The sequence below is a fragment of the Guyanagaster necrorhizus genome (assembly GCF_019112545.1).
Source record: "Guyanagaster necrorhizus MCA 3950 unplaced genomic scaffold BT62scaffold_4, whole genome shotgun sequence".
Classification (NCBI taxonomy): domain Eukaryota; kingdom Fungi; phylum Basidiomycota; class Agaricomycetes; order Agaricales; family Physalacriaceae; genus Guyanagaster; species Guyanagaster necrorhizus.
The window spans coordinates 632,100-652,150 of NW_025064883.1; the positions used below are offsets into that span (position 1 = coordinate 632,100).

General features: G+C 48.5%; 9 protein-coding genes across 9 annotated transcripts in view; 6 read left to right on the top strand and 3 right to left on the bottom strand.

Annotated features, from left to right (window-relative positions):
* Window positions 1-293, top strand: part of BT62DRAFT_885298 (uncharacterized protein) — a gene marked incomplete at both ends in the record, with an annotated part of 6,617 nt that extends 6,324 nt beyond the window's left edge. The window contains one exon of the mRNA XM_043182820.1: window positions 161-293. Within this exon, the coding sequence (XP_043043801.1) occupies window positions 161-293 (133 nt within the window). The remainder of the gene's footprint in view (window positions 1-160) is intronic.
* A 105-nt stretch (window positions 294-398) lies between these two features.
* BT62DRAFT_927619 (6-phosphogluconolactonase) lies at window positions 399-1,522 on the top strand. The gene is made up of 2 exons (XM_043185299.1): window positions 399-647; window positions 700-1,522. The coding sequence occupies exons 1-2, from the start codon at window positions 436-438 to the stop codon at window positions 1,268-1,270; spliced, it is 783 nt and encodes a 260-aa protein (XP_043043802.1). The 5' UTR covers window positions 399-435; the 3' UTR covers window positions 1,271-1,522.
* BT62DRAFT_885300 (branched-chain amino acid aminotransferase II) lies at window positions 1,433-3,060 on the bottom strand (the record flags this gene model as incomplete). Its single annotated transcript, XM_043182821.1, has 10 exons — window positions 1,433-1,605; window positions 1,664-1,873; window positions 1,920-1,965; window positions 2,018-2,139; window positions 2,191-2,337; window positions 2,392-2,500; window positions 2,550-2,713; window positions 2,764-2,830; window positions 2,884-2,964; window positions 3,025-3,060. 10 exons carry the CDS (start codon window positions 3,058-3,060, stop codon window positions 1,433-1,435), a joined length of 1,155 nt encoding a protein of 384 aa, XP_043043803.1.
* Window positions 3,061-3,279: 219 nt separating this feature from the next.
* BT62DRAFT_927621 (uncharacterized protein) lies at window positions 3,280-4,835 on the bottom strand. Its single transcript, XM_043185300.1, has 2 exons — window positions 3,805-4,835; window positions 3,280-3,757 (listed from the first exon to the last, which is right to left on the bottom strand). The coding sequence occupies exons 1-2, from the start codon at window positions 4,700-4,702 to the stop codon at window positions 3,396-3,398; spliced, it is 1,260 nt and encodes a 419-aa protein (XP_043043804.1). The 5' UTR covers window positions 4,703-4,835; the 3' UTR covers window positions 3,280-3,395.
* A 29-nt stretch (window positions 4,836-4,864) lies between these two features.
* Window positions 4,865-6,664, top strand: BT62DRAFT_927622 (uncharacterized protein). Its single transcript, XM_043185301.1, has 4 exons — window positions 4,865-5,581; window positions 5,631-6,133; window positions 6,183-6,364; window positions 6,415-6,664. Exons 1-4 carry the CDS (start codon window positions 4,874-4,876, stop codon window positions 6,588-6,590), a joined length of 1,569 nt encoding a protein of 522 aa, XP_043043805.1. The 5' UTR covers window positions 4,865-4,873; the 3' UTR covers window positions 6,591-6,664.
* BT62DRAFT_927623 (aconitate hydratase) lies at window positions 6,658-10,052 on the top strand. The gene is made up of 18 exons (XM_043185302.1): window positions 6,658-6,989; window positions 7,042-7,050; window positions 7,103-7,205; window positions 7,258-7,397; window positions 7,452-7,462; window positions 7,516-7,632; window positions 7,684-7,766; window positions 7,817-7,877; window positions 7,932-8,119; window positions 8,180-8,338; window positions 8,391-8,444; window positions 8,504-8,666; window positions 8,725-9,155; window positions 9,212-9,263; window positions 9,323-9,330; window positions 9,387-9,582; window positions 9,634-9,689; window positions 9,746-10,052. The coding sequence occupies exons 1-18, from the start codon at window positions 6,718-6,720 to the stop codon at window positions 9,995-9,997; spliced, it is 2,355 nt and encodes a 784-aa protein (XP_043043806.1). The 5' UTR covers window positions 6,658-6,717; the 3' UTR covers window positions 9,998-10,052.
* On the bottom strand, window positions 9,994-14,328 carry BT62DRAFT_991295 (uncharacterized protein). Its single transcript, XM_043190275.1, has 14 exons — window positions 14,007-14,328; window positions 13,828-13,959; window positions 13,722-13,772; window positions 13,300-13,671; window positions 13,149-13,249; window positions 12,143-13,097; window positions 11,618-12,092; window positions 11,479-11,570; window positions 11,278-11,426; window positions 11,139-11,228; window positions 10,968-11,089; window positions 10,565-10,916; window positions 10,296-10,508; window positions 9,994-10,246 (listed from the first exon to the last, which is right to left on the bottom strand). Exons 1-14 carry the CDS (start codon window positions 14,239-14,241, stop codon window positions 10,067-10,069), a joined length of 3,519 nt encoding a protein of 1,172 aa, XP_043043807.1. The 5' UTR covers window positions 14,242-14,328; the 3' UTR covers window positions 9,994-10,066.
* An 85-nt stretch (window positions 14,329-14,413) lies between these two features.
* BT62DRAFT_884605 (septin) lies at window positions 14,414-16,037 on the top strand (the record flags this gene model as incomplete). Its single annotated transcript, XM_043182800.1, has 11 exons — window positions 14,414-14,483; window positions 14,539-14,670; window positions 14,723-14,804; window positions 14,852-14,989; window positions 15,036-15,153; window positions 15,204-15,305; window positions 15,360-15,508; window positions 15,563-15,658; window positions 15,716-15,803; window positions 15,852-15,931; window positions 15,983-16,037. 11 exons carry the CDS (start codon window positions 14,414-14,416, stop codon window positions 16,035-16,037), a joined length of 1,110 nt encoding a protein of 369 aa, XP_043043808.1.
* Window positions 16,038-16,338: 301 nt separating this feature from the next.
* BT62DRAFT_503808 (uncharacterized protein) lies at window positions 16,339-20,015 on the top strand. Its single transcript, XM_043181180.1, has 3 exons — window positions 16,339-17,504; window positions 17,566-19,391; window positions 19,454-20,015. The coding sequence occupies exons 1-3, from the start codon at window positions 16,734-16,736 to the stop codon at window positions 19,719-19,721; spliced, it is 2,865 nt and encodes a 954-aa protein (XP_043043809.1). The 5' UTR covers window positions 16,339-16,733; the 3' UTR covers window positions 19,722-20,015.
* The last annotated feature ends 36 nt before the right edge of the window (window positions 20,016-20,051 follow it).

Below are 20,051 nucleotides of genomic sequence, written 5' to 3' on the forward strand. Positions count from 1 at the left end.
GTCAACCTTATATAAGCATAGACAGTTTTGTCCTGAGTCGACGGTCAATTGCCTTTAAGCAATTGACCGTCGTACTCAGGTAAGTAGTAGTCATACGTACCTCTGCCTTTAAGCAATTGACCGTCGTACTCAGTCTGGCCTATTATCCACTGCGTAAAAGTAACCTGCCTGCAACATCATTTGCCATCTGGAATGTCATAGCCCAAAGATGGCGTATTCCTTATGGAACCTCGACGATATCTGTAGGAACTAGCAGTAGGGATGTTCGACTAACCGGTACTTTGGCATTGTAAACAGAGGGCCAGAAGCGGAGCTCGGAGTAGAATGATATGATGACGTCATGCATACTTATTAGACACTCCGAGCGAATTGCAACTTTGACTTAGCCTGTTTCGACATTTTTGTGTCCAACGCTTCTTCTAGTTCCCGTGAAAAATGGCTGCCGTTCATCACTCTCCCAATCCGCCCATCGTGTATTCCTTCCCATTTGTCGACAAGCTTGTCGCCTCTCTCGCAGAGTTCATCATCAAGGCGCAGCGGGAGTCCATTGACAAGAAGGGGAAGTTTACCATCGCCTTGTCCGGTGGATCCCTACCAAACGCATTGAAGGGATTAATTGGAAATCCAGGAGTGAAATGGGACAAATGGTCAGTCTGCCTGCTTATTATCATCATGTGTGCGTAGCTGAACTGAGATTAGGCAGGTATTTTATGTGGATGAGCGCGTTGTTCCCCTCGACAATCCTGATTCAAATCATCTCGCGTTCACCGAAATACTGTTCTCGAAGGTCCCCATTCCTACCAGCCACATCCATACTCTCGACCCTTCCCTTCTCGACGATCTCGAGGAACTTTCCGACGCGTATGAAAAGGAGCTCATCAAGGAATTTGCTCAAAAGGACTCCGCCCGTTTCCCTGTTTTTGACCTCATTCTTCTCGGTATGGGTCCAGATGGACACACAGCATCCTTATTCCCCGGTCACGAGTTGTTGGCAGAGGATGATCGCTGGGTGGCATATCTAGAGGACTCGCCAAAACCGCCAGCGAAACGAATCACATTCACCTACCCTGTCATCAATCATGCTGCAAGGGTTGCCTTCTTTGCTGTCGGAGAAGGGAAGGTTGAAATGTTGAGCAGCGTCTTAGACAAACCGGAAGAAGGTTTGCCATCTTCGCGTGTCAAACCGGTTTACCCAGGGCATCTTTACTGGTTCGTTGATGACCAGGCAGCGGCCAAGTTGGAGTATCCAAAGACTGCTTTCAAACTTTAACCGGTGTTAGGACAAAGATAAGGAACAAGAAGTTGTTTAAATATGCTATTCTGTATTCATTGCTTACCGATGTTTTTATATGCTCCCTTTAACCATGCGGTGATGTTCTTACTTTACTTTATAAGCAACCTTTGGTTGAAACTAGTGGAAAGTTCTCTTAGTCTATTGAGTCACAGGCACACTCCAGTCACTCTCAATCGTACCCATCTGCCTGCCTACTAATTCTTTCCAGATAGGTCTCGAAATGGGGCCCATCCCATCCTCTTCAGTAGGTATCAATATATCCTCACCCAGGTATCCAATCCGGTCTACAGGGCTGATGACAGCGGCTGTACCTATATCATTTTTCAGTGTGAGGTTTCGTAGCGGCAGAGTGCAAAAGACACGACACACCTGACCCGAAAAGTTCGACGAGTGAACCTGAGAGAGACGCAGATTTCACTTCGTTCATCGTTACTGGCCGCTCGGAGATAATCAATTTATCAGTCAAGTGTGCAAGTTTCTTTTTGCCTGATACGTGTTCTTGGGCAAGGACAAGGACCGAGTCTCTCGTTATTCCTGGAAGAATCATGCCATCCAGTGGGGGTGTCACCAACTCTAGGGCTAAATATAATCAGACAGAATTGTGTGGTGAAGAAACATGACGCACACCCATCCCCTTTCCTGAAAACAACGAACATGTTCATCGTTCCAACCTGGTAGCTTCAATCAGATAGTTTGCAGAAAAAGATGTTTAATCCGGAATACCTCAGTAAGATAGTGCTCTGGACCGTGTAACCAAAGGTTTTGTTGATATCCCTTCTGAGCAGCGAATTTTTGAGGTAGGACACCGGGAGCGTAGTTGGCACCTAGTTTATACGCACCAGTTCCTAGGTACAGGATGAGCTTGGTCGCTTTTCAAATACGAACAGACATATTACCTCCGGGAGCAGCACGGACGTACTCTGTAGTCCCATACAGCGCAATCGGTTTGAATCCGTTAGGATAATAGGGACCCACAGGACTACATATCACGAAAAGAAGCGCCTCATTGGGCGGACCAATGCCGACGGCTTTTTGGGTTCCGACTACATGAATGGAGTCAGTCGAAAAAAGTCAGAAACGAGACGAAAGTTACGGACTAAGTGTCGGCCGGACATACAGACTGTGGCCTGGTTCTTTGGGAATCCAATGCTTGTCGATCCGAATGAGCTCTTTGATAAGCTCCAAGAGTGCATCACCATTGAAATTCTATGTGAATATCAATTATGTCGGAGACGGCATTGAAGAATGCTCTCACAGGTAATGCAACTCGGGTAGCACTGCTGTTCATCCGTTTCATGTTCATGTCCGGGCGGAAGAGCGTAACTTTGCCGGTATCATCACGGTACGCTTTCATGCCTTCAAATATGGTCTGGGCGTAATGCAAGACAGTTGAGCTGGGTTCAAGACGAAGCGGACCATCTACGGCGCCGTAAGAAAACGATACTGGTTTAAATTGCTTGATGGCTTACATGGTTCGATCTGAGGCATGCTCCAACCGGAAATCGCGCTCCATGGCACAGTCAACATATGATCAGTCTGTATATGGGTCAATCGAAGTCGACTTGGGGGAGATTGTAATGGAAACGAACAAAGGTGTGACCGAAGACTAATGACTTTGAAGGCGGCGGCGGGCTTGGTTTCGTGTTTTTCGAGATTTGTAATAGATTTGGCTGGGATGAATGTTGTGAATGGAAGACACGGCACGGCGTCTGGGAGCATATTACGCGCACCTGAATGTCAGGCAAGACCATCATTTCGCCAGTCATTGGATCCAGAGTAGGCGTCTGGGAAGCATAGTCGCGCCACGATATGCTCCTGCATGCTATACTGGTAGCAAGCGATGTTGGCCGTCGAAAAGCGCGAAGACGAGCAAGGACCATGATGAGAAAGAAGGATAGCTTGATAGCACGAAATAGCGGCCTTTATTTCTCCGGGTCATGTGACCAAGCATTATCTCGGACTTGGATCGTCCGAAGGCTGGTGGATGTGATAAATATGTGGTAGTAATTGTGTAAACAACTTGTAGAATATGAGTATATAATTGTTTTAAGGAATGCTACGTTATCCAACGATGCTACATTATCCAAGGGCGGAATCGGGACTAAGTCCGTCCACGAAAATTTGCATTCTTTTTAGATAACATATCGTGCTGGGGGTTTACCACTTCGTCGGGGTCGGGTAAAAATATAGCCCTTCCATGAACTGCGGCGGGTATATTGACGTCCCTTGGCGGGGCTCTTAACGGTGGAGCTTCTGGGTCGTCCTCGCTAACGTTGTTGTACATGGAAGGTATCCTTGGCACTGGGGGCGGTGAATGGTAGGGTGAAGGCGTCGTGAGCGTAGATGATGATATATGGTGCAAAGAATTTGAGGAAAGGTTTGATTTTACTTTACGAAGGTGTCGTGAGGGAAGAGACTGTGAATGAATGCTGGTTTGAGAAGATGTAGAAGGTCGAGGTTCCGCTGTAGAAAATTGAGTATGCCATAAGGTTAACAGAAGATAAACATACTGCCAAACGAGCGGCGACTCTCGCCATTTAAGGAGCCCTCTGAGCGATATGTTCTTGGTGCCCATTGATCCACGACGCTGAGACGGCTGTAACCACCATCATCTGCATGTCTATATGGGCTGATCTCATCGTTAGGATAGAGATCTGGCGCCAAGGGTGCAGGCAAAACAATCTGAACATTGTGAGGTCCATGAGATATCCCAGTCCGTAGGTTAGTTCTACTTGACTTGGAGAGGACAGTGTTTGTGGAAGACGCTAGTGAAAGCGGGCGGGGTCTGCGAGCGGACGCGGGCTTTGCAGACGACAATGATCGCGTCTGCTGATGCGGAAAACGTGAAATACTGCCAGAGCTCTGTGACGGAGGCGTTTCGGGGGGAGTATGGCTGTTTTCGCTCGAACTAAGGGTGCTGGAACTTGCTCGGGTGGAGACCTGGAAGGAAGGATTTGGGACATCCAGCTCCATGGGGGCATTGTTGAGCGAGATGTCCTCCGCTGCATCATACGCATTAAGCGAGCTGGCATGCCGCGAAGGACTGTTTGGTCCTGGGCTGTCTGGAACGAGCAGCGAGGCTTTGCTTGTTCGAATGGAAGAAGCATCCGAAGCAAATGGACGAGGTGCTGCGAGGTTGGAAGGATCGTACGTGGTGCTTGGCCTGCTTGTATTGCTCTTGTAGAACTTTGCGAGCTGGTGTTCTCTGTGGTGAGCAAGAGGCTGTACTGGAGGCAGCGGAGCAGTTTGCGCAGCAGAACGGGCGCATGCAGAACGAATGGTACGAACGAAGACCACGAGAAGAACGAGACCACCGACGGAGGCACAGACAGCAATGATGATGATGGTCTGGCTGGAGATGCCCTTGTCATCTTCGGCGCGGGATGTGAGGTATGGGTCGGCGTGCATAAATGAGAGTGGTGGCAGAAGGAGTGACTAGAATCCAGGATAAATAATATGAACACGGGAGGGCGACGAGGCGACGACGACGACGGTGACAAGGAAGAAGAGAGAAAATGTGTTCGTGATGATCCAGGTCAGGAGCCGGGTTACGATTTCAAATTGGGCTCAGGTCTTCTTATGTCCCGCAAGCCGCTGGCCTCGCTCCAGTCAAATCGCTCAAATACGCAGCGCCAGCAGCAGCAGCAACCCGTGTCGCTGGCAAGGCGTCTGCTCTTCCCGTCGCTACCAAATAATGACTTGCCCCTTCTCCTCGTTTGTCCAGTGCCGCCAGAGCTCAACACCGAGCTCTACGACTTCATCGCCCTCGCTCTTCGTGCCTTTGTGAACCCATGGTGGACCAAGATTACTCGCTACGACAAAGAATTTCTGCCGGACATCACTCGTATCCTCACCGTCGTCGTCCGGGCTCTCGAGGAACGCGTTCTTGCAACCGATTTCTCATCTGTCATTTGTCGTGACATCCCCGTAATTCTCACCCAACATTACATCGACTACCGTAATGCCTCTTCCAAAGTAGCCACTGCATATGCTGCAGGCGGGGCCCTTTCTATTGACCAGCTCTTCCATCAGTTTCAACCACACATGGCTCTGTCCCCTGATGGTCAAATAGATCGTGTCTATGTTCGCCAAATCCTTGATCACATTCTCAGGGTCTGCTTACCTCCAGAGGACTTTGAGCCAGAGGCCGAAAGACTCATTGTCAGAGAAATTCTTCTCAAAATTGTGGTCAAGGACGTCATCCCAAAAATCGTTCAGCCTTGGTTCATTCAGAAGACCATTCTAGATCTCCTTGGACCTCAGTCCCGTTCTGCAGGTAGCATTGTGGTGGGTTACGTTCCGTGTCCTGCATCACCCATTAAGTTCTTTGTTGCAGTCTCCAGAATCACCGCCGTCGTCGCAGTCAGGCCAGGTTTTCTCCTTCCATACCATCCTCATTGTTTTCCTCTCCGCAATACAGTCCATCTCAGGAGCTTGTCTCGCTCTAATACATACGTATAAACAAGCGGTCAATACCATTAAACTTGTGAACCAGTCTCCGCCCAAGTCCTTTCACCCATCTTCGTCTCATTCGTCTTTGAAGAGCACACCATCTTCGAGCCCCGTACTTCCTGAAACGAACCTATCCTCATCACTTTCTCGCGCGCCGTCTGAGTCATCATCGACTTCTTCCCTTGCGAAGGCACCTCTTTTCCCCTCCGACCACCCTGCACTTCCTTTTGTTCCCACTAATCAGAATGAACATCATCATGAATATTACGCTCATGGACCTATACTCGTGATTTCGGAGATATTTTCCATGCACGAGCGATACGCGTCAAGTGTGATCATAACTACCATCAGCATGCTGGCGTCCTTTTTCACCTCATTCCTCGATCGGTACGCAACCTGTTTTGCTACCAGTCGGCTGTTTCTCACTTTTCTTCAGTCTGCTTCCCTACCTCCTTGACAATATGCTATCCCCTGCGCTACTTCTCAGCATTGTGCGTATAGGAAAGCGGACTTTATTTCCGAACGGGTACCCCGCGCCTCCCCCAGTGGATCCTACGCCAGAGGAACAAGCCGAAATCCACGCAAAGTTGCTTGCTTGGCGCGGCACGGGTGGTTTATGTGAGTGCCAGTTCTGAATGTCCTGTCGTCATTCTCATGGATACCGTCAGCATACCTAACTCCAATACTGCTGGGCTCTGATCCTTCGGTAGCGCTCAAATCTGCCATCGACCCCTTGACGAGTACCTCATGCAATGTGCACCTGATCATGATGATTCTAGACCGGGTTATTATCGCGTTATTCCCAGAACTTGGTGGAGCTGGACCGGGGGAGGTCCTTATATAATGAATACTTATGTACCTTATGGTCTTGTCGCGTTATGTACACCTGTTTGATTTGGAAGCCATGTCTATTTTCCCTTCCGTGATTGGTTCCCAAACTCTCGACTGTTTGTTGCGGCGATCCGCAAATCATGTTTCGGGGCGCTGCAGCTCGTAGATTGTTTGCGACACAAGCTACCGTAGCGGAGAAGGACTGCGCTTCCATCGCGCCTCCATATCAATTACTGCTTCAAAAACTAGGATATGCACGAAATGCTCTTAGGCGCCCACTTACCCTCGCAGAAAAAATCCTCTACAGCCATCTCAGTAACCCTCATAATGCGTTTCGGAATGGGCTGACTAGAGGGGAGACTTACCTGCAACTCAATCCCCAGAGGGTCGCTATGCAAGATGCTTCAGCACAGTATGTCTAAATTGTCTGTGTTTGGGCCTTTTCCTGACTCATCGCTTGTTAGAATGGCCTTGTGAGTTCGTCGTGCCTTTCTCTGCAATAAATGCTCATATTTGGGGTTGAAGGCTTCAGTTTATGAGCGCTGGACTCTCTCGGACCGCCGTGCCTACTAGTATTCACTGTGATCATCTCATTCAAGCATCGCAGGGTGCCAAGTTTGATTTAGAGGCAAGATATATATGTAAGGCCCGTCAATCTCAACTCATAACGATTGTTGCAGCGCTCTGTAGAGTCAAATAAAGAAGTATTCGATTTCTTGGAGAGTGCTGCTCGCAAGTACGGTATCGAATTTTGGAAACCGGGTTCTGGGATCATTCATCAAATTGTTTTGGAGAACTACGCCGCACCGGGGATGCTTATGTATGTCTAAGTTCTTTCCCTAAGCGCGTCATTTCGCTGAAGCTTGACGTGTAGGTTGGGAACAGGTGATAGAATTTAACATGATACGCAACTGTATCTGATTTTTCAACTCACCTAGACTCGCACACACCTAATGCCGGTGGTCTGGGGTTATTAGCTATTGGTGTCGGTGGTGCGGATGCGGTCGATGCCATGACGGGTACCCCGTGGGAGCTCAAAGCACCCCAGATAGTTGGTTAGCCCTTCTCTCCCAAGTCTCGTCCTGTTCATTATTTTTTTTTCTCAGGTGTACACTTAACCGGAAAGCTTAACGGTTGGACTACCCCCAAGGACTTGATTCTTCACATTGCTGGGAAGCTTTCTGTGCGCGTACGTGGATAAAAAATCTATTTCTTATGCATTCTTAAAATAAGCTCTAGGGAGGCACTGGAAGGATCCTGGAATACTTCGGTCCTGGGGTCTTCAGCCAGTCGTGTACTGGTGCGTACAGCCATCCGATACCATTTAACATTTCTTTTTTCATGCCGCCGTCAGGTTTGGCTACTATCGCTAATATGGGGGCTGAGGTGGGTGCTACAACGTCCACTTTCCCGTATACACCAAATATGCGCGTCTATCTCAATGCAACCGGTCGTTCACCTGTCGCTAAAGCTGCCGACGAAGTGGCTGCGCAATATCTGTGTGCTGATGAGGGAGCAGAGTACGACGAGGTCATCTCAATTGTATGTCTTTCTCCTCTGTTTCCCCACGTTGTAATTTGAGCGCGCTTTTTTTTAAAAAAGAATTTGTCAGATTTAGAGCCCACTATCAATGGACCTTTCACGCCTGATCTTGCTACACCCATATCGAAATTCGGGTCTTTCGTGAAAGAACAGGGATGGAAAGATGAACTCTCGGCGGGTCTTATTGGTTCATGCACGAACAGCTCATACGAAGATATGGTATGTACGTTGTGCATTCTGTTTGTCTTGTGCCGGTATCTCAGATTTCTAGACGGGCGTCGCGGATCTTGCTCGGCAAGCTAAGAAAGCAGGCCTAACCACCAAGGTAAGAACATGAAATCATCGTTATTTTTAGACATAAGTAATGATAAAGTTCCCACCTAGGTTCCTTTTCTCTGTACACCAGGATCCGAGCAAATACGTGCGACTATTGAACGTGACGGAGTGACTTCAACTCTGCAAGATGTCGGTGCTGTCGTCCTTGCAAACGCATGTGGGCCCTGCATTGGTCAATGGGCACGAAATGATAAAAAGGACGAAGAGAACGGCAAGCCGCGACCTTATGCTATGAATTCCAGCTTCTGATACCATTTATTCCCTGACAGCAATTTTGACGAGCTTCAACAGGAATTTCAAGTCGCGTAACGATGGTAATCGACTAACCATGAACTTCCTCGCATCGCCCACCATCGTTACTGCTATGGCCTTTTCTGGAAAGCTATCGTTCAACCCTTTGACAGATTCTTTACCTCTGCCTTCAGGCGAATCGTTCAAATTTGAGCCTCCTGTTGGCCGAGATCTGCCTGCTAACGGATTCACCCCGGGTGACCTAAGTTTCTATCCTTCGCCTATTCCTGAACCACACCCTGAAACTGAAGTGGTGATCAGTAAGGATTCACAGCGTTTGGAGTTACTTGAGCCCTTTGCGAGCTATTTTGGGGAAAATACATTGAATTCGCGGGGTCTAGAGCTCCCGTCGCTGAGAGTCCTGATGAGGGTTCGGGGGAAATGTACAACTGACCACATTTCGGCTGCTGTATGTCTTTCCTCACTGAAATTTTGAAGTTTAGGTGCCTAAACTGTATTTTCAAGGGACCTTGGTTGAAATACAAAGGGCATCTGACTAATATATCAGAAAATCTTCGTTAGTCATTATCGATATTGTCTGGTGGGGTGCTAACCTTTCGATTCCCTTTCGCACAGTGATAACTGTACGCTGATTCCCATCTTTTGATTGATGATCCTCCTGATCCTTCTACCTCCCAAGGCCGTCAACGATGAAGGCGGAGATGTAAACGTGGCATTTGATTATGACCATGCACCTACCGAACCAGCGACCGACACCATTCCTGGCGTTGCTAAGCGGTTTAAAGCCAGGAATCAACCATGGGCGCTCGTCGTCGATGACAACTATGGAGAAGGTAGCGCGCGGGAGCATGCTGCTCTTCAACCACGCTTCTACGGTAAGTAATCTTCCAGTCACAGTTGATTGCTCGTGACATTCTTCTTTCTAGGATGTGCAATGATTATCGCTAGGTCGTTCGCCCGTATTCACGAAACGAATCTGAAGGTATAATCTTAGCCTTTGGCTTTGGATGCGGGGTAACTAATTCTAACTTTGCACAGAAACAAGGTGTCTTGCCTCTGTGGTTCGCCGACAAGGCGGACTACTCCCGTATAGGGTCTGGTGATGTTGTCGAGACCATTGACCTGACGGATCTTCTGCAAGGAGGGACTAGAAGCACCGTAGAAATCAAGGTCACCCCACGGATTGGTGAACCGTTCACGTTGTTAACTAGACATACCATGTCGGTAGATCAACTCAAGTGGCTCCGAGCCGGGTCTGCTCTGAACCATATTCGTTCTGTGACGGTCTAACACAGAAAAAGTATTATAGTTACAGAAATAATAATGATACAATAAACATGAAATACTGCGGTGTACAATCTACAACTGGAACTGCACAGGACTCAGACCTTCACCCTTCCTACTTTTGAGCACTTCAAGCGCATTCCCGGCGACATACAATGCCTGTTCAGGCATACCTGCCAGGAGGGCCACTTTAAGACCATGGCTATCGCGATTGACACCAGGTCTAACGCGATAAGAATATGCAAATCGTCCAGCCTGGGATTCATTTAGAGAGAACAGAGTATGGACGCAGGAAAGTACGCACCTCTGTTTCATCCACATCCGTACATAGAAAAGACACGGATTCAAATGTGCTAGATGTATGGTCTGAATACCCGAGCATGTCAGATAATTCATGAAAATGTGTCGCAAAAAGAGCTCGACATCGGTTCTGAGTAACAAGATGATGCACAGTCGCATATGCTATCGCAAGACCATCGTTGACTGTTGTTCCGCGGCCAACCTCATCCATAATAACCTGTAAACGAGAGGCATGTATCAGTCAAGACATATACTGTGTCCATAGTCGCTTACAAGGCTCCTAGGTGTGGCCCGCCGAAGGATCTCCGCCGTCTCTAACATTTCCACCATGAAAGTGCTTCGGTTGTGGAATAGGTCATCCTTAGCGCCTACACGAGAGAACAGTTTGTCTACGATCCCCAGGTTGGCCGAATCGGCAGGAACAAAAGAGCCGGTCTGGGCAAGCACCGCTATAAGCGCTGTTTGCCGAAGCAGTGTAGATTTCCCTGCCATGTTTGGTCCCGTTATGATGTGAAGACGAGTTGTTGGGTTCATTTCTAAGGAATTGGGAGTAAACACTTTTCCAGTTGTGAGCAAACCAAGTTCGACTGTAGGGTGGCGTCCATGGGTAACGTTGTAAATGGTCCTGACGAGCATCATCAGTTGACATAGAATCGAAACCTTTCAAATGACTAACTCTTCGCTGAACGTAGGCTTGACAAACTTCATCTCCGTAGCAAGATTGGCGAAAGCCAATGTGACATCGAGTTCATCCATAATACGCGCGTTGCGTCTCAGTGATGCAGCATGTCCGTTAACCTGTATACTCATTTAACAGTGACTTAATTAACGAGATATGAAGACTTACTTCGTTTCGTAATGTTTCAAAGGCCTCCTTTTCTGCGGCGAGAAGGGCCATAGAAGTTTGGAAAATCTGGGACCCAAGAAGAGACCATTCCTAATCAATCTATTAGAATGACGAGACCTGATCCGATCATGATACCTACTTGATAGATGTAACTTCTAGTCGTGGTCGTTGTATTGATGGAAAGGAAATTGGGATCTTTATTGAGGCGATGGTGATCTCTTTTGGCTCTAGCTAGATGAACGTGCATGCCCAGACCAGGAGAAGAACGCAGCCCCAATGAGGGAGCATCTACGATAGACGTGTGGTTGCACTAAGTGAAAACGAACCATGCATGACGTACCATAGTTGATTTGCAATCTGGCTTGAAGGTCCTCCTTTTCCCGAAGGAGCCGGCGTAGATTGGTGTGGAGCGTTTGGAGCGTTTCGGAGAATCTACGTGGGCGATCAGTAAATTGCGGAAAGAAAGGATGTTTGATCACTCTGGTTTGATGACCCATTTACTAGGTCCGTATCTCCATTTGAAGAAAGCAGGTTCAGCGTCCTCTATTTCCTCTTCTAATTCGGATTCATCGGATTCATCGGCGTCAATGTCAGGTTTTTCCAGCGCTGACCCAATCCTATGGCTCAGCTCGTCGAGATCAGAAAAGCGAGCCATCAACGAATCCAAGCTCGACCACTCATAGGGACTAAAGTTCTCTTCTCGTTCTTGCGCTTCCAGAAGCCTTTCACGTTCAATTCGAAGCTTCAGAAGGGACCAAGTCTTTACAGTGGTGTATACGGCAAGTAGATCAGAGGTATCGCCTCTACCAAGAAGAAACTTTTGCACGATCCGACTGGCATCTTCAAGCTTTGTCAGGGCTTCCACAAGGTCTTCACGGAAGTAGGATCTCAAGCAGAAAAATTCGACGAGTGATTGGCGAGCCTGAATCTCAGGGATCGAGGTGCTCGGCGAACCTATGGAATAAATTAGTCTCTCTAGCCATCAGAGACAAAGGAGGCTGTACATAGCCATCGAGCAAGTAGTCGTGTACCACTAGAAGTGACTGTCCGCTTAATGACGCTTAGCAAGCTTCCAGTCGTGCCTCCTTCTGTAATGTTTTCGCGAATCTCCAAAGCTTTGATCGTGTGAGAATCCATATACAAGCGATTACCGACATTATCCTGGTCGGGATGCGACAGGGCTGGCATATGCTCCAGCAGATTTGCTTTGAGGTATGCCGTCAGCAAAGTAATGGCTGATCCCTCGTCAGCGGTATAAACCGCGGACCTCCTGGAAGTCACTGGCTCCAAAACCTCATCGGTAACGTCTATGGCGTCTGTCATGTTGTCAGCAACTAATTTTTCATATGTACCGGAAACATCTTGTGCTGAGGCGATATCCTCTGACTCTGGATTTGAAAATGTGAACTTGTTGGAAGGCATGATATAAGAAATAAGGTTTCTTTCTTCTCCCAGAACCACGAATATAGGGTGTGTATGCCGACCGTCAAAGTCTTTATGGAGAACAACCTCGCGAGGGCCAATGCGTGCAATATCATCGCGCAGACTCTCGCTGTCTGAGTGCCTGGAGAAGAACTCCCCAGTGGAGACATCGATCCACGCGAGGCCAACAGAATACTGTTGCAGTTCAGCGTTATCCAATGGTACGTCGAGAGGAGCACTTATGGCAAGGAGATAGTTGTTCTCATATTGGTTCAGGAATGACTCGTCAATGAGAGTTCCAGGCGTAATAACGCGTATTACCCGGCGATCGAAGTCCCTTTGCCCAGAGCTACGGTAACGAGGAAACTCCTCACACATTGCCACGAATCGCTGATTTTGTTGGACCAAGGCTTTGAGGTGCTTGTCAATATGGACAAGAGGAAACCCGCACATAGGAATGAATTGCTTATTCCATTTGCGTGTCGTCAATTTGATATTCAGCAGACGTGAAACTTCGATAGCTTGATCAAAGTAAGACTGAGGTTATATGTAAAAACCTTGCAGGGTATTCATTAAAGATCAACTCACTTCATAAAACTGGCCTACACGGGTTAAAAGAACACAGTGAGGAAACTTGGATAGATTTTCCTGAACTTCCTTGAAGAGAGCCTTAGGTTGTGCGGCTGCTGCTATGATGGCCTCATCACAATACAATCCGAGAAGTCTAAAAGAAACCCACCAATGGCGTTGTCACTTTCAGTTCCAGCTACTTTTTTCGTTCGTTTACGAGGTTGGGTGTCTTGTTCTTCGTCTGCAACTGCTTTCTTGGAGCGCCTCCGAGGCTTGCTGTCAGCTCCAGTCTCCTTCGGTGCCTTCTTAGTACGTGTACGAGGCTTGATCTTTTCATTAGTTTCGTCCACCGTATCTGACTTCTTGGAACGGTTACGAGGTTTGGAGTCCCCCTCATCTTCCAAAAAGAAATTTCGTTTTGGCGGTATATCGTCATCCGTGTTTTGTTCGGCAGACGCTTTTTTCACGCGTTTTCGGGGCACGGATTCTTCAAAGTCATCGACGGCAGCTACCTGTATACGTCGACCTGGCTTGCTGTCCACTAATGCAAATAATGACAGAAGCTATTGCGAGTGGTGTTTTAGTACATACCTTCGATTGAGTCCTCTGCTTTGATCTTCGTAGAGCGCCGCTTACGAGGGGCTACAAGTAAGCCTTCTAAGCGAACGAATCCGTTATATGCTAGTTAACACCCTACCATTCAGTTCAGAATCTTCAGAATCAACAACGCTAGTCTTTCGTCTGGTATGTTTTGCCGACTCGTCATCAACGAAATCATCAGAGTTAACAACTTTAAGGGCTTTCAAAGCACGCCCGCGAACTTTCGGCACTGTGATATATGGTTAGCCGTTATAATGTGTTAGAGGAAGAGCCCACTTGGTTCGACACAGTCGCTTATCCACTCTGCCAAAGGAGGCGCAACAGATCCATCAGGTAGAAGTCTTGCCAATGGTAAATCTGAGTATTTCTTTTTTGTCTTTAGGGTAGGCACTTCGGACGTGTCTCGATCTTGAGCCCGGGAGGCAAAGGCGCGTAATGCATGGAAGGAAATACGACTTGCGTAGAGCGGGACGCGGTGTAAACGGCGAACAGCTGTCGGAAGAGGTGCCATACACGGTCGAATGCGACGAGACCGTCGCGCCGCTCAATGGGAGCAAAAAAGCAAAATCAATGGAGTTAGAATGAAGGTCAAGCGTAGGTCACGCCACTTCATTTCAAACTCCGCCAACTGGGCTCATTCCCCCTGCGCTGCGAGTTACCCTTCTACTACTCTCTTTTGCCAGATGTCGTTTGCGGGAAGACGCCGGGGAAACAAAGTCAAAAAGGGCGTTCAGTTTACGCTCATGGTCGTCGGTGAGTTTCCTCGCTGCTGTCTTCGTCGCACTAAGGTCTCAATGTTCCCCTCCAGGTGCTTCTGGCACTGGGCGTACCACTTTCGTGAATACCCTCTGCGAATCCGAAGTTTTGGCCCACAAGGTCTCTGACAACCCAGAGACTGCTCATGTTGAAGAGGGTATTCGAATCAAGCCCGTCAACGTTGGTTAGTGTATGCTCTATTTCCAGCATACCCATGTCTTCATTTTGTTCTCCAGAACTTGAAGAGGATGGCGTCCGCATCGCTCTTACCATTGTTGACACCCCTGGATTTGGCGACAACATCGACAACGAATTTGCGTAAGTTTTCTGAGCACTCTCATCTTCCCCTCTTACCTTCCGTCTAGGTTCCAGGAGATTGTTGGATACCTCGAACGCCAATACGATGACATTTTGGCCGAAGAATCTCGCATTAAACGTAACCCGCGCTTCAGGGACAACAGGGTTCATGCGTTGTTGTACTTCATCCCTCCCACTGGACACGCGTATGTTGCGGGACCATTTGTTGAACAGTGCCCTGACCCTTTTCAGTCTGCGAGAGATGGATATCGAGCTGATGCGTCGCCTTTCACCACGTGCGAACGTCATTCCCGTCGTAGGTAAGGCGGATTCTTTGACTCCGTCTGAACTCCGAGGGTTCAAGAAGCGGGTAAAAAAAATGCTTCGAGACTTTAAAACGGCACTAAATTGGCTTCTCAGATCATGGAGGACATCGAACATTATGATATCCCTGTTTACAACTTCCCTTTCGACATCGAAGAAGATGACGAAGATACCATTCAGGACAACAGCGAACTGCGCGTCAGTGTTTTTGACATTCCTTTCATCCTACAGTTCTTACGTGATAAATACTAGGCCCTTCTACCGTTTGCTGTTATCGGTTCGGAAGAGGAGATCGAGATCGACGGTCAACCTGTTCGCGCCCGTATTTATCCTTGGGGAATTGCGGAAGTCGATAACCCGAGACATTCCGACTTCAGCAGGTTAAGGAGTGCTCTTTTGAAGTATGTGCAGAGACTCGTTGCAGCTTTGTGTCTGTCTGACCGATATTACTTCAGTTCTCACCTTGCGGATCTCAAGTCTTTGACCCATGACGTCCTCTATGAAACCTATCGTACAGAAAAGCTTTCCAGGACCGTCCATGCAGAAACGAAGTACGTATTTTGGGCGTCTCTACAAATCTTCGTTCATTCAACGTGTCTTTCGTAAAGCGACTCGTCCATCTTGCCGGAAGAGCTCGCGTCTCAAAGTGTGCGTCTCAAGGAGGAGCAACTACGCCGGGAGGAAGAAAAAGTGAATGTCCATAAGGGATTCCGCTGTCAAAGATGCTGACATGTCTTGCTGCAGTTGCGCGAGATTGAGCTTAAGGTCCAGAGAGAAATCAATGAAAAGAGGCAAGAGCTACTCGCCAAGGAAGAATCTTTGCGGTCAGTGAAGCTGACCTTGCATGCTCTTTCTGGTGTTGACATAACCCCTAGCAACTTGGAAAGTCGACTCGCCGCGCAAGGATCTCAATCAGAATTCCGAGAGTAGATTTCACGGTCCCATGCAAGTATACCCAACTGAACAGTTCGTTCCGGGAATTCAGTCCACTCGTTCTTTATCGTTTCAGTCTAGTTATTGTTTTTCACAACGGATAATTTTTTTTTTCCCTTAGTCTTAGTTTCTCTTGGGAACTTGAAGATTTGATTGTCTAGTATCTACTAATGACCCGCTCGCTCTTACTGTCTCGTTAAATACCTCTATCCTGTTATGAATGCCTAGCAACAATGGTTTCGGGCGAGATGGATGAGTGGCGTGGGTAAAGAAGGCAGAACTGGCGAAACGAATGAATTTCAAGAGGAAAGCCTAAAAGGGCCAGAGACCCAATTATCCGCTGACCTGGACGCTACACTTTATTACTCTAGAGCACGACAGCGACAGTATCGGTGGGTAGATAGGGCATGACTACGGAGTATCAGGATCTGTCGTAGTGACTGATCTGGTGGTTTCGTGGGCCCGTTTCGTAACAGTCAAATCACCTCTGTCCTCTGCAACAGTGTCCTTACTCTACCTCCAAGGCTCCTGTTACCATTCTTTTCTCCTTCATCTCTCTCTTTCTGTTGTCCAGAACAATAACGGTCGGTCTCTCCGCCAACTTTTAGACTGTCGCGGTGAGCCTCCGTCTATCCAGGGCTCAAGGAACCTGTCCATACCAGCCATTCCTTGTCATCCTTTATCGTCGCCTTAATGGAGGAACGGGTCCGTGTTGCACCGTATAACATGGCTGGTGACTGGCAGAGTCCGCAGCCTACAGCAGGATCGTCCATGTTTTCCGCTACCACTACCACTACCATTTCCCAGCGACGTCGCTCTTCAGCTGCTCATACTCGTCCTGCGGGCCCACCTCCAAATCTTCCAATTCCCAGTCTTCCCGACATCACCAATGACCGTCCAGGCCATTCTTCTACCATAGTACGACCTTCAACGGGATCAGATGACTCTCAGCGACACACGAATGGCGTCAACCGTGGCACACGCTCAGCCTCTTTTGCGAGACAGGGCCCATCCCCATCGCTAGCGGCAGTCGCTGCTTTCCCTCATCACTCAGTTTTCACTGCACAGTCATCTGCTTCTTTGTCCGTCGACGATCTGTCAGACTCCCCACCTCCATCAATACTGCCCCCTTCGTCTTCACGTTTACAAGCACCGCCATTGCCTCCAGATGTGGACACGGATCGCTTACTACCTCCAATGGAAACTCGCTCAGAGCATCGCCCACCATCGTCTCGACGGGCACTGACAAGGGCGTTGGAGCTTGCTCGTGAGGCCGTACAGCTAGACTCCAATAGCAATAACCCCCAAGGCGCGGTCATGGCGTATGGCAGAAGCGTTGCACTTCTCAGCGAAGTCATGGATCGCGTCCGCAGAGGCGAGGATACCACTGAGCCCAGACGACGAAATGGAAGACGTAGAAGTAGTGTTGCGCAGGAAGAGGAGGTCCGAAGGCTGCAAAAAATTGTGCGTATCTTGAGCATATATTGTGCTTAAGGCTGACCTATCTGTTGATCTGTTTTATTAGCATGACACGTATGCTGATCGCATGAATATCCTTAGCGTCGTTTACAGCATCCCTCCCTTACCCTATACAACGGCGTCCATATATTCGCCCATCTCTGCGGATTCCACACAACCGAATTCTCCGACTAGCTCTGTTTCTCCCGTGTCCGAAACCTCAGACCAGATACCTCAAGTTGATTATACCATGAATGATACCCATGTGGAAGACAATAATCCTCAGGTCGCCCCAGGTATCTCCTTGTCGGACCACGTGAGTGCTCACGAAGGTATAGAGGCTATTGGCGCTGCTATGTTCATGGACCTTGCGAGCCCGGTCAGATCTACGATATCAGGTCTTCCCGTTTCTTCATCCCACCCATATGCCAACACCCAGTACGATCCGCCTACACCCCACGGAGTTGCACCATCTCTTCCAGCCCAGTCCACCACTCCAAACCGGATGTCTATGCAGCCTCGACGATCAAGAGCATCTTCGTCGGCCCTACCTCCAGCGCTACCGCCACCTCTTAATTCTCCTCCTCTAGCTCCCACAACCGCCAATGAAACACCACTTGACATGCCCCTGCATGGCTCACGGCAGTTTCTTGATCCTGCAATCAGACAGTGGGGTGACTCCGTTGGACATAGACGAACAAGCTCAGGCAGTAAACTGGCTGCCCTGGAAGAGGAAACCGAAAAATTTGAGCATTCAGCGATAGAAATATCAGGAGCTGAAGTGCGAACAAATTCTCGGCTTATTTTCGTGGATACACGCACAGTCAAGAATGAATCTCCACCTTTGCCAGCCTTGCCTTCCCCAGCATCAGGTTCACCCGGTACACCCCGCAACAACTCGTCTCCTCAAATTCCCAGTAGTGTTGTCATTCCTCGACAGAGAGGCTCCTCTCAAGCCCCTCGACCTGAGGTTGTTGTAATCAATCCCACCATTCATCAGAGTACAATCTCGCAGCGACGCCTAAAGACATCAGTACCACCCACTCCGAGATCTTCCTCCCCGTCCGAGTCTGTTGTCTCAGGCGGCTCCCATCCCCGATCTGTGGCTTCCTCCTTGCCAAGTTCAGGAGCGTCGCTTAGTGGTGTAGGTCGAACGCGCTCTTCGTCTCAACCCGGTCGACGCCCGTCTTTGATAGGCGGTCGAATATCACCTCCAGAACAGCGACCTCCACTTCCTTCAACCACTGTCACCAATATAAATATAAACGGTGCTGCGTCCGCTCTGCGCAAGACATCGTTTCCCTCCAAACTGAATCCAAATGCCCAGATTCAATTAACAGTACAAACTGACCTACCTTCCATGTCCATTAATCCTCCCCTTATGCCTCCTCCCGCCGTTATTTCTAGTGTTCTCCCCATCACCCCTATATCACCATTACCTGCAGCAGCACCGGCAGATCCATTACGAAAGCCCTACCATCTCATGAATTTACTTCGTACAACCATGACTTCCACCACAGGTGGATATATAACGCGTCGCTTACATGTTCCGCAGGAAGTATGGTCCCAGGGTGGTGCCAAATTGAGTAACCTTCCAGAGAAGGTGCGCGTGGTTGGCATTCTGTGTTCAGCCCTAGAAGATCTACAAAATAGCAGCTCCGAACACTTTGGTGCAGGGAATGTAAGCAGTGGTATGGGTCTAGGAATCGGAAGCATAGGCAGGAAGGAAGGGGAGGCCTGGATATCGAAGCTAGAAGACTTTTCGACCATGTGTGATGGTGTCGTAGCCAACTTTGGGAAGAAACTTGGCGTCGGGGAAGGTTTTGTGTTAAAGAAGACTACCTGGGGGGACAAACTTGGGCGGCGTTTCGACAAATATATCAATGGCAAGAAGTCGGTGTTTCCTATTATGCGTTGATGCAAGGCCTGCCTTCTGATGTTATTTGTTTTCCTAGTTTGGATTCGCCCGCTGCATATGTGCAAGGGTTGCGGAAATTGTTCCTGCATGCTCAGTTGCTCGACGAGCATACTAAAGCCATCAGTTGTCAGCCGGTGGCGCCTGCATACGCAGCCTTCCCTGCTGACATCCGCACTGCTGCTGATATAAAGCTAAGGCGGTCGTCGGAGTTCTTCGCCAGTGTCGTGCTCACATTCGTCATCCGCGATTTATCTCAACTTCTGGACAAATATGCCAAGAAGTGTGAAAAGTGGCTAGCAGAGTAGCGGCGCGCTCCTACAGTTAAAAAATTCGTCTTTCTTTTTGGATCCTCTCCTGATGTGCTTCTTGGATGTGCCAATTGCTCCCCAGTCCGAGGGTCTCAGAAGGTCCTGTGCGATTGTACTATCGACGGTGAAACCTTTGTCCACTTATATCTGTGCTACATATTGTATTACTGGAAAAGTGTCAGTTCTGGATAGTAAGAGGGTATGTTGTGGAGTATTATTTTGTATTTTATACGCGTCTCGTACATGCATTAGCTATAGTTACCTTCGTCACTTCGACTTCTGCCTTTATTTCCTTTATTGTATTCGTCCTACTAACTCACAGGTTTT

Excerpts from the sequence above, each read along its gene's own strand:
- BT62DRAFT_927619 (XM_043185299.1), top strand. The coding sequence starts at position 436 with ATGGCTGCCGTTCATCACTCTCCCAATCCGCCCATCGTGTATTCCTTC. Across the intron at positions 648-699 it reads GGAGTGAAATGGGACAAATG|GCAGGTATTTTATGTGGATG; the intron begins GTCAGTCTGCCT and ends AACTGAGATTAG.
- BT62DRAFT_927621 (XM_043185300.1), bottom strand. The coding sequence starts at position 4,702 with ATGCACGCCGACCCATACCTCACATCCCGCGCCGAAGATGACAAGGGC. Across the intron at positions 3,758-3,804 it reads GAGTCGCCGCTCGTTTGGCA|CGGAACCTCGACCTTCTACA; the intron begins GTATGTTTATCT and ends AATTTTCTACAG.
- BT62DRAFT_927622 (XM_043185301.1), top strand. The coding sequence starts at position 4,874 with ATGTCCCGCAAGCCGCTGGCCTCGCTCCAGTCAAATCGCTCAAATACG. Across the intron at positions 5,582-5,630 it reads GTTCTGCAGGTAGCATTGTG|TCTCCAGAATCACCGCCGTC; the intron begins GTGGGTTACGTT and ends TCTTTGTTGCAG. Across the intron at positions 6,134-6,182 it reads TTCACCTCATTCCTCGATCG|TCTGCTTCCCTACCTCCTTG; the intron begins GTACGCAACCTG and ends ACTTTTCTTCAG.
- BT62DRAFT_927623 (XM_043185302.1), top strand. The coding sequence starts at position 6,718 with ATGTTTCGGGGCGCTGCAGCTCGTAGATTGTTTGCGACACAAGCTACC. Across the intron at positions 8,667-8,724 it reads TAAAAAGGACGAAGAGAACG|CAATTTTGACGAGCTTCAAC; the intron begins GCAAGCCGCGAC and ends ATTCCCTGACAG. Across the intron at positions 9,156-9,211 it reads CTGACCACATTTCGGCTGCT|GGACCTTGGTTGAAATACAA; the intron begins GTATGTCTTTCC and ends TGTATTTTCAAG.
- BT62DRAFT_991295 (XM_043190275.1), bottom strand. The coding sequence starts at position 14,241 with ATGGCACCTCTTCCGACAGCTGTTCGCCGTTTACACCGCGTCCCGCTC. Across the intron at positions 13,672-13,721 it reads AGCAGAGGACTCAATCGAAG|TGGACAGCAAGCCAGGTCGA; the intron begins GTATGTACTAAA and ends TATTTGCATTAG. Across the intron at positions 10,247-10,295 it reads CGGATGTGGATGAAACAGAG|GCTGGACGATTTGCATATTC; the intron begins GTGCGTACTTTC and ends AATGAATCCCAG.
- BT62DRAFT_503808 (XM_043181180.1), top strand. The coding sequence starts at position 16,734 with ATGGAGGAACGGGTCCGTGTTGCACCGTATAACATGGCTGGTGACTGG. Across the intron at positions 17,505-17,565 it reads TCCGAAGGCTGCAAAAAATT|CATGACACGTATGCTGATCG; the intron begins GTGCGTATCTTG and ends CTGTTTTATTAG. Across the intron at positions 19,392-19,453 it reads AAATATATCAATGGCAAGAA|TTTGGATTCGCCCGCTGCAT; the intron begins GTCGGTGTTTCC and ends TTGTTTTCCTAG.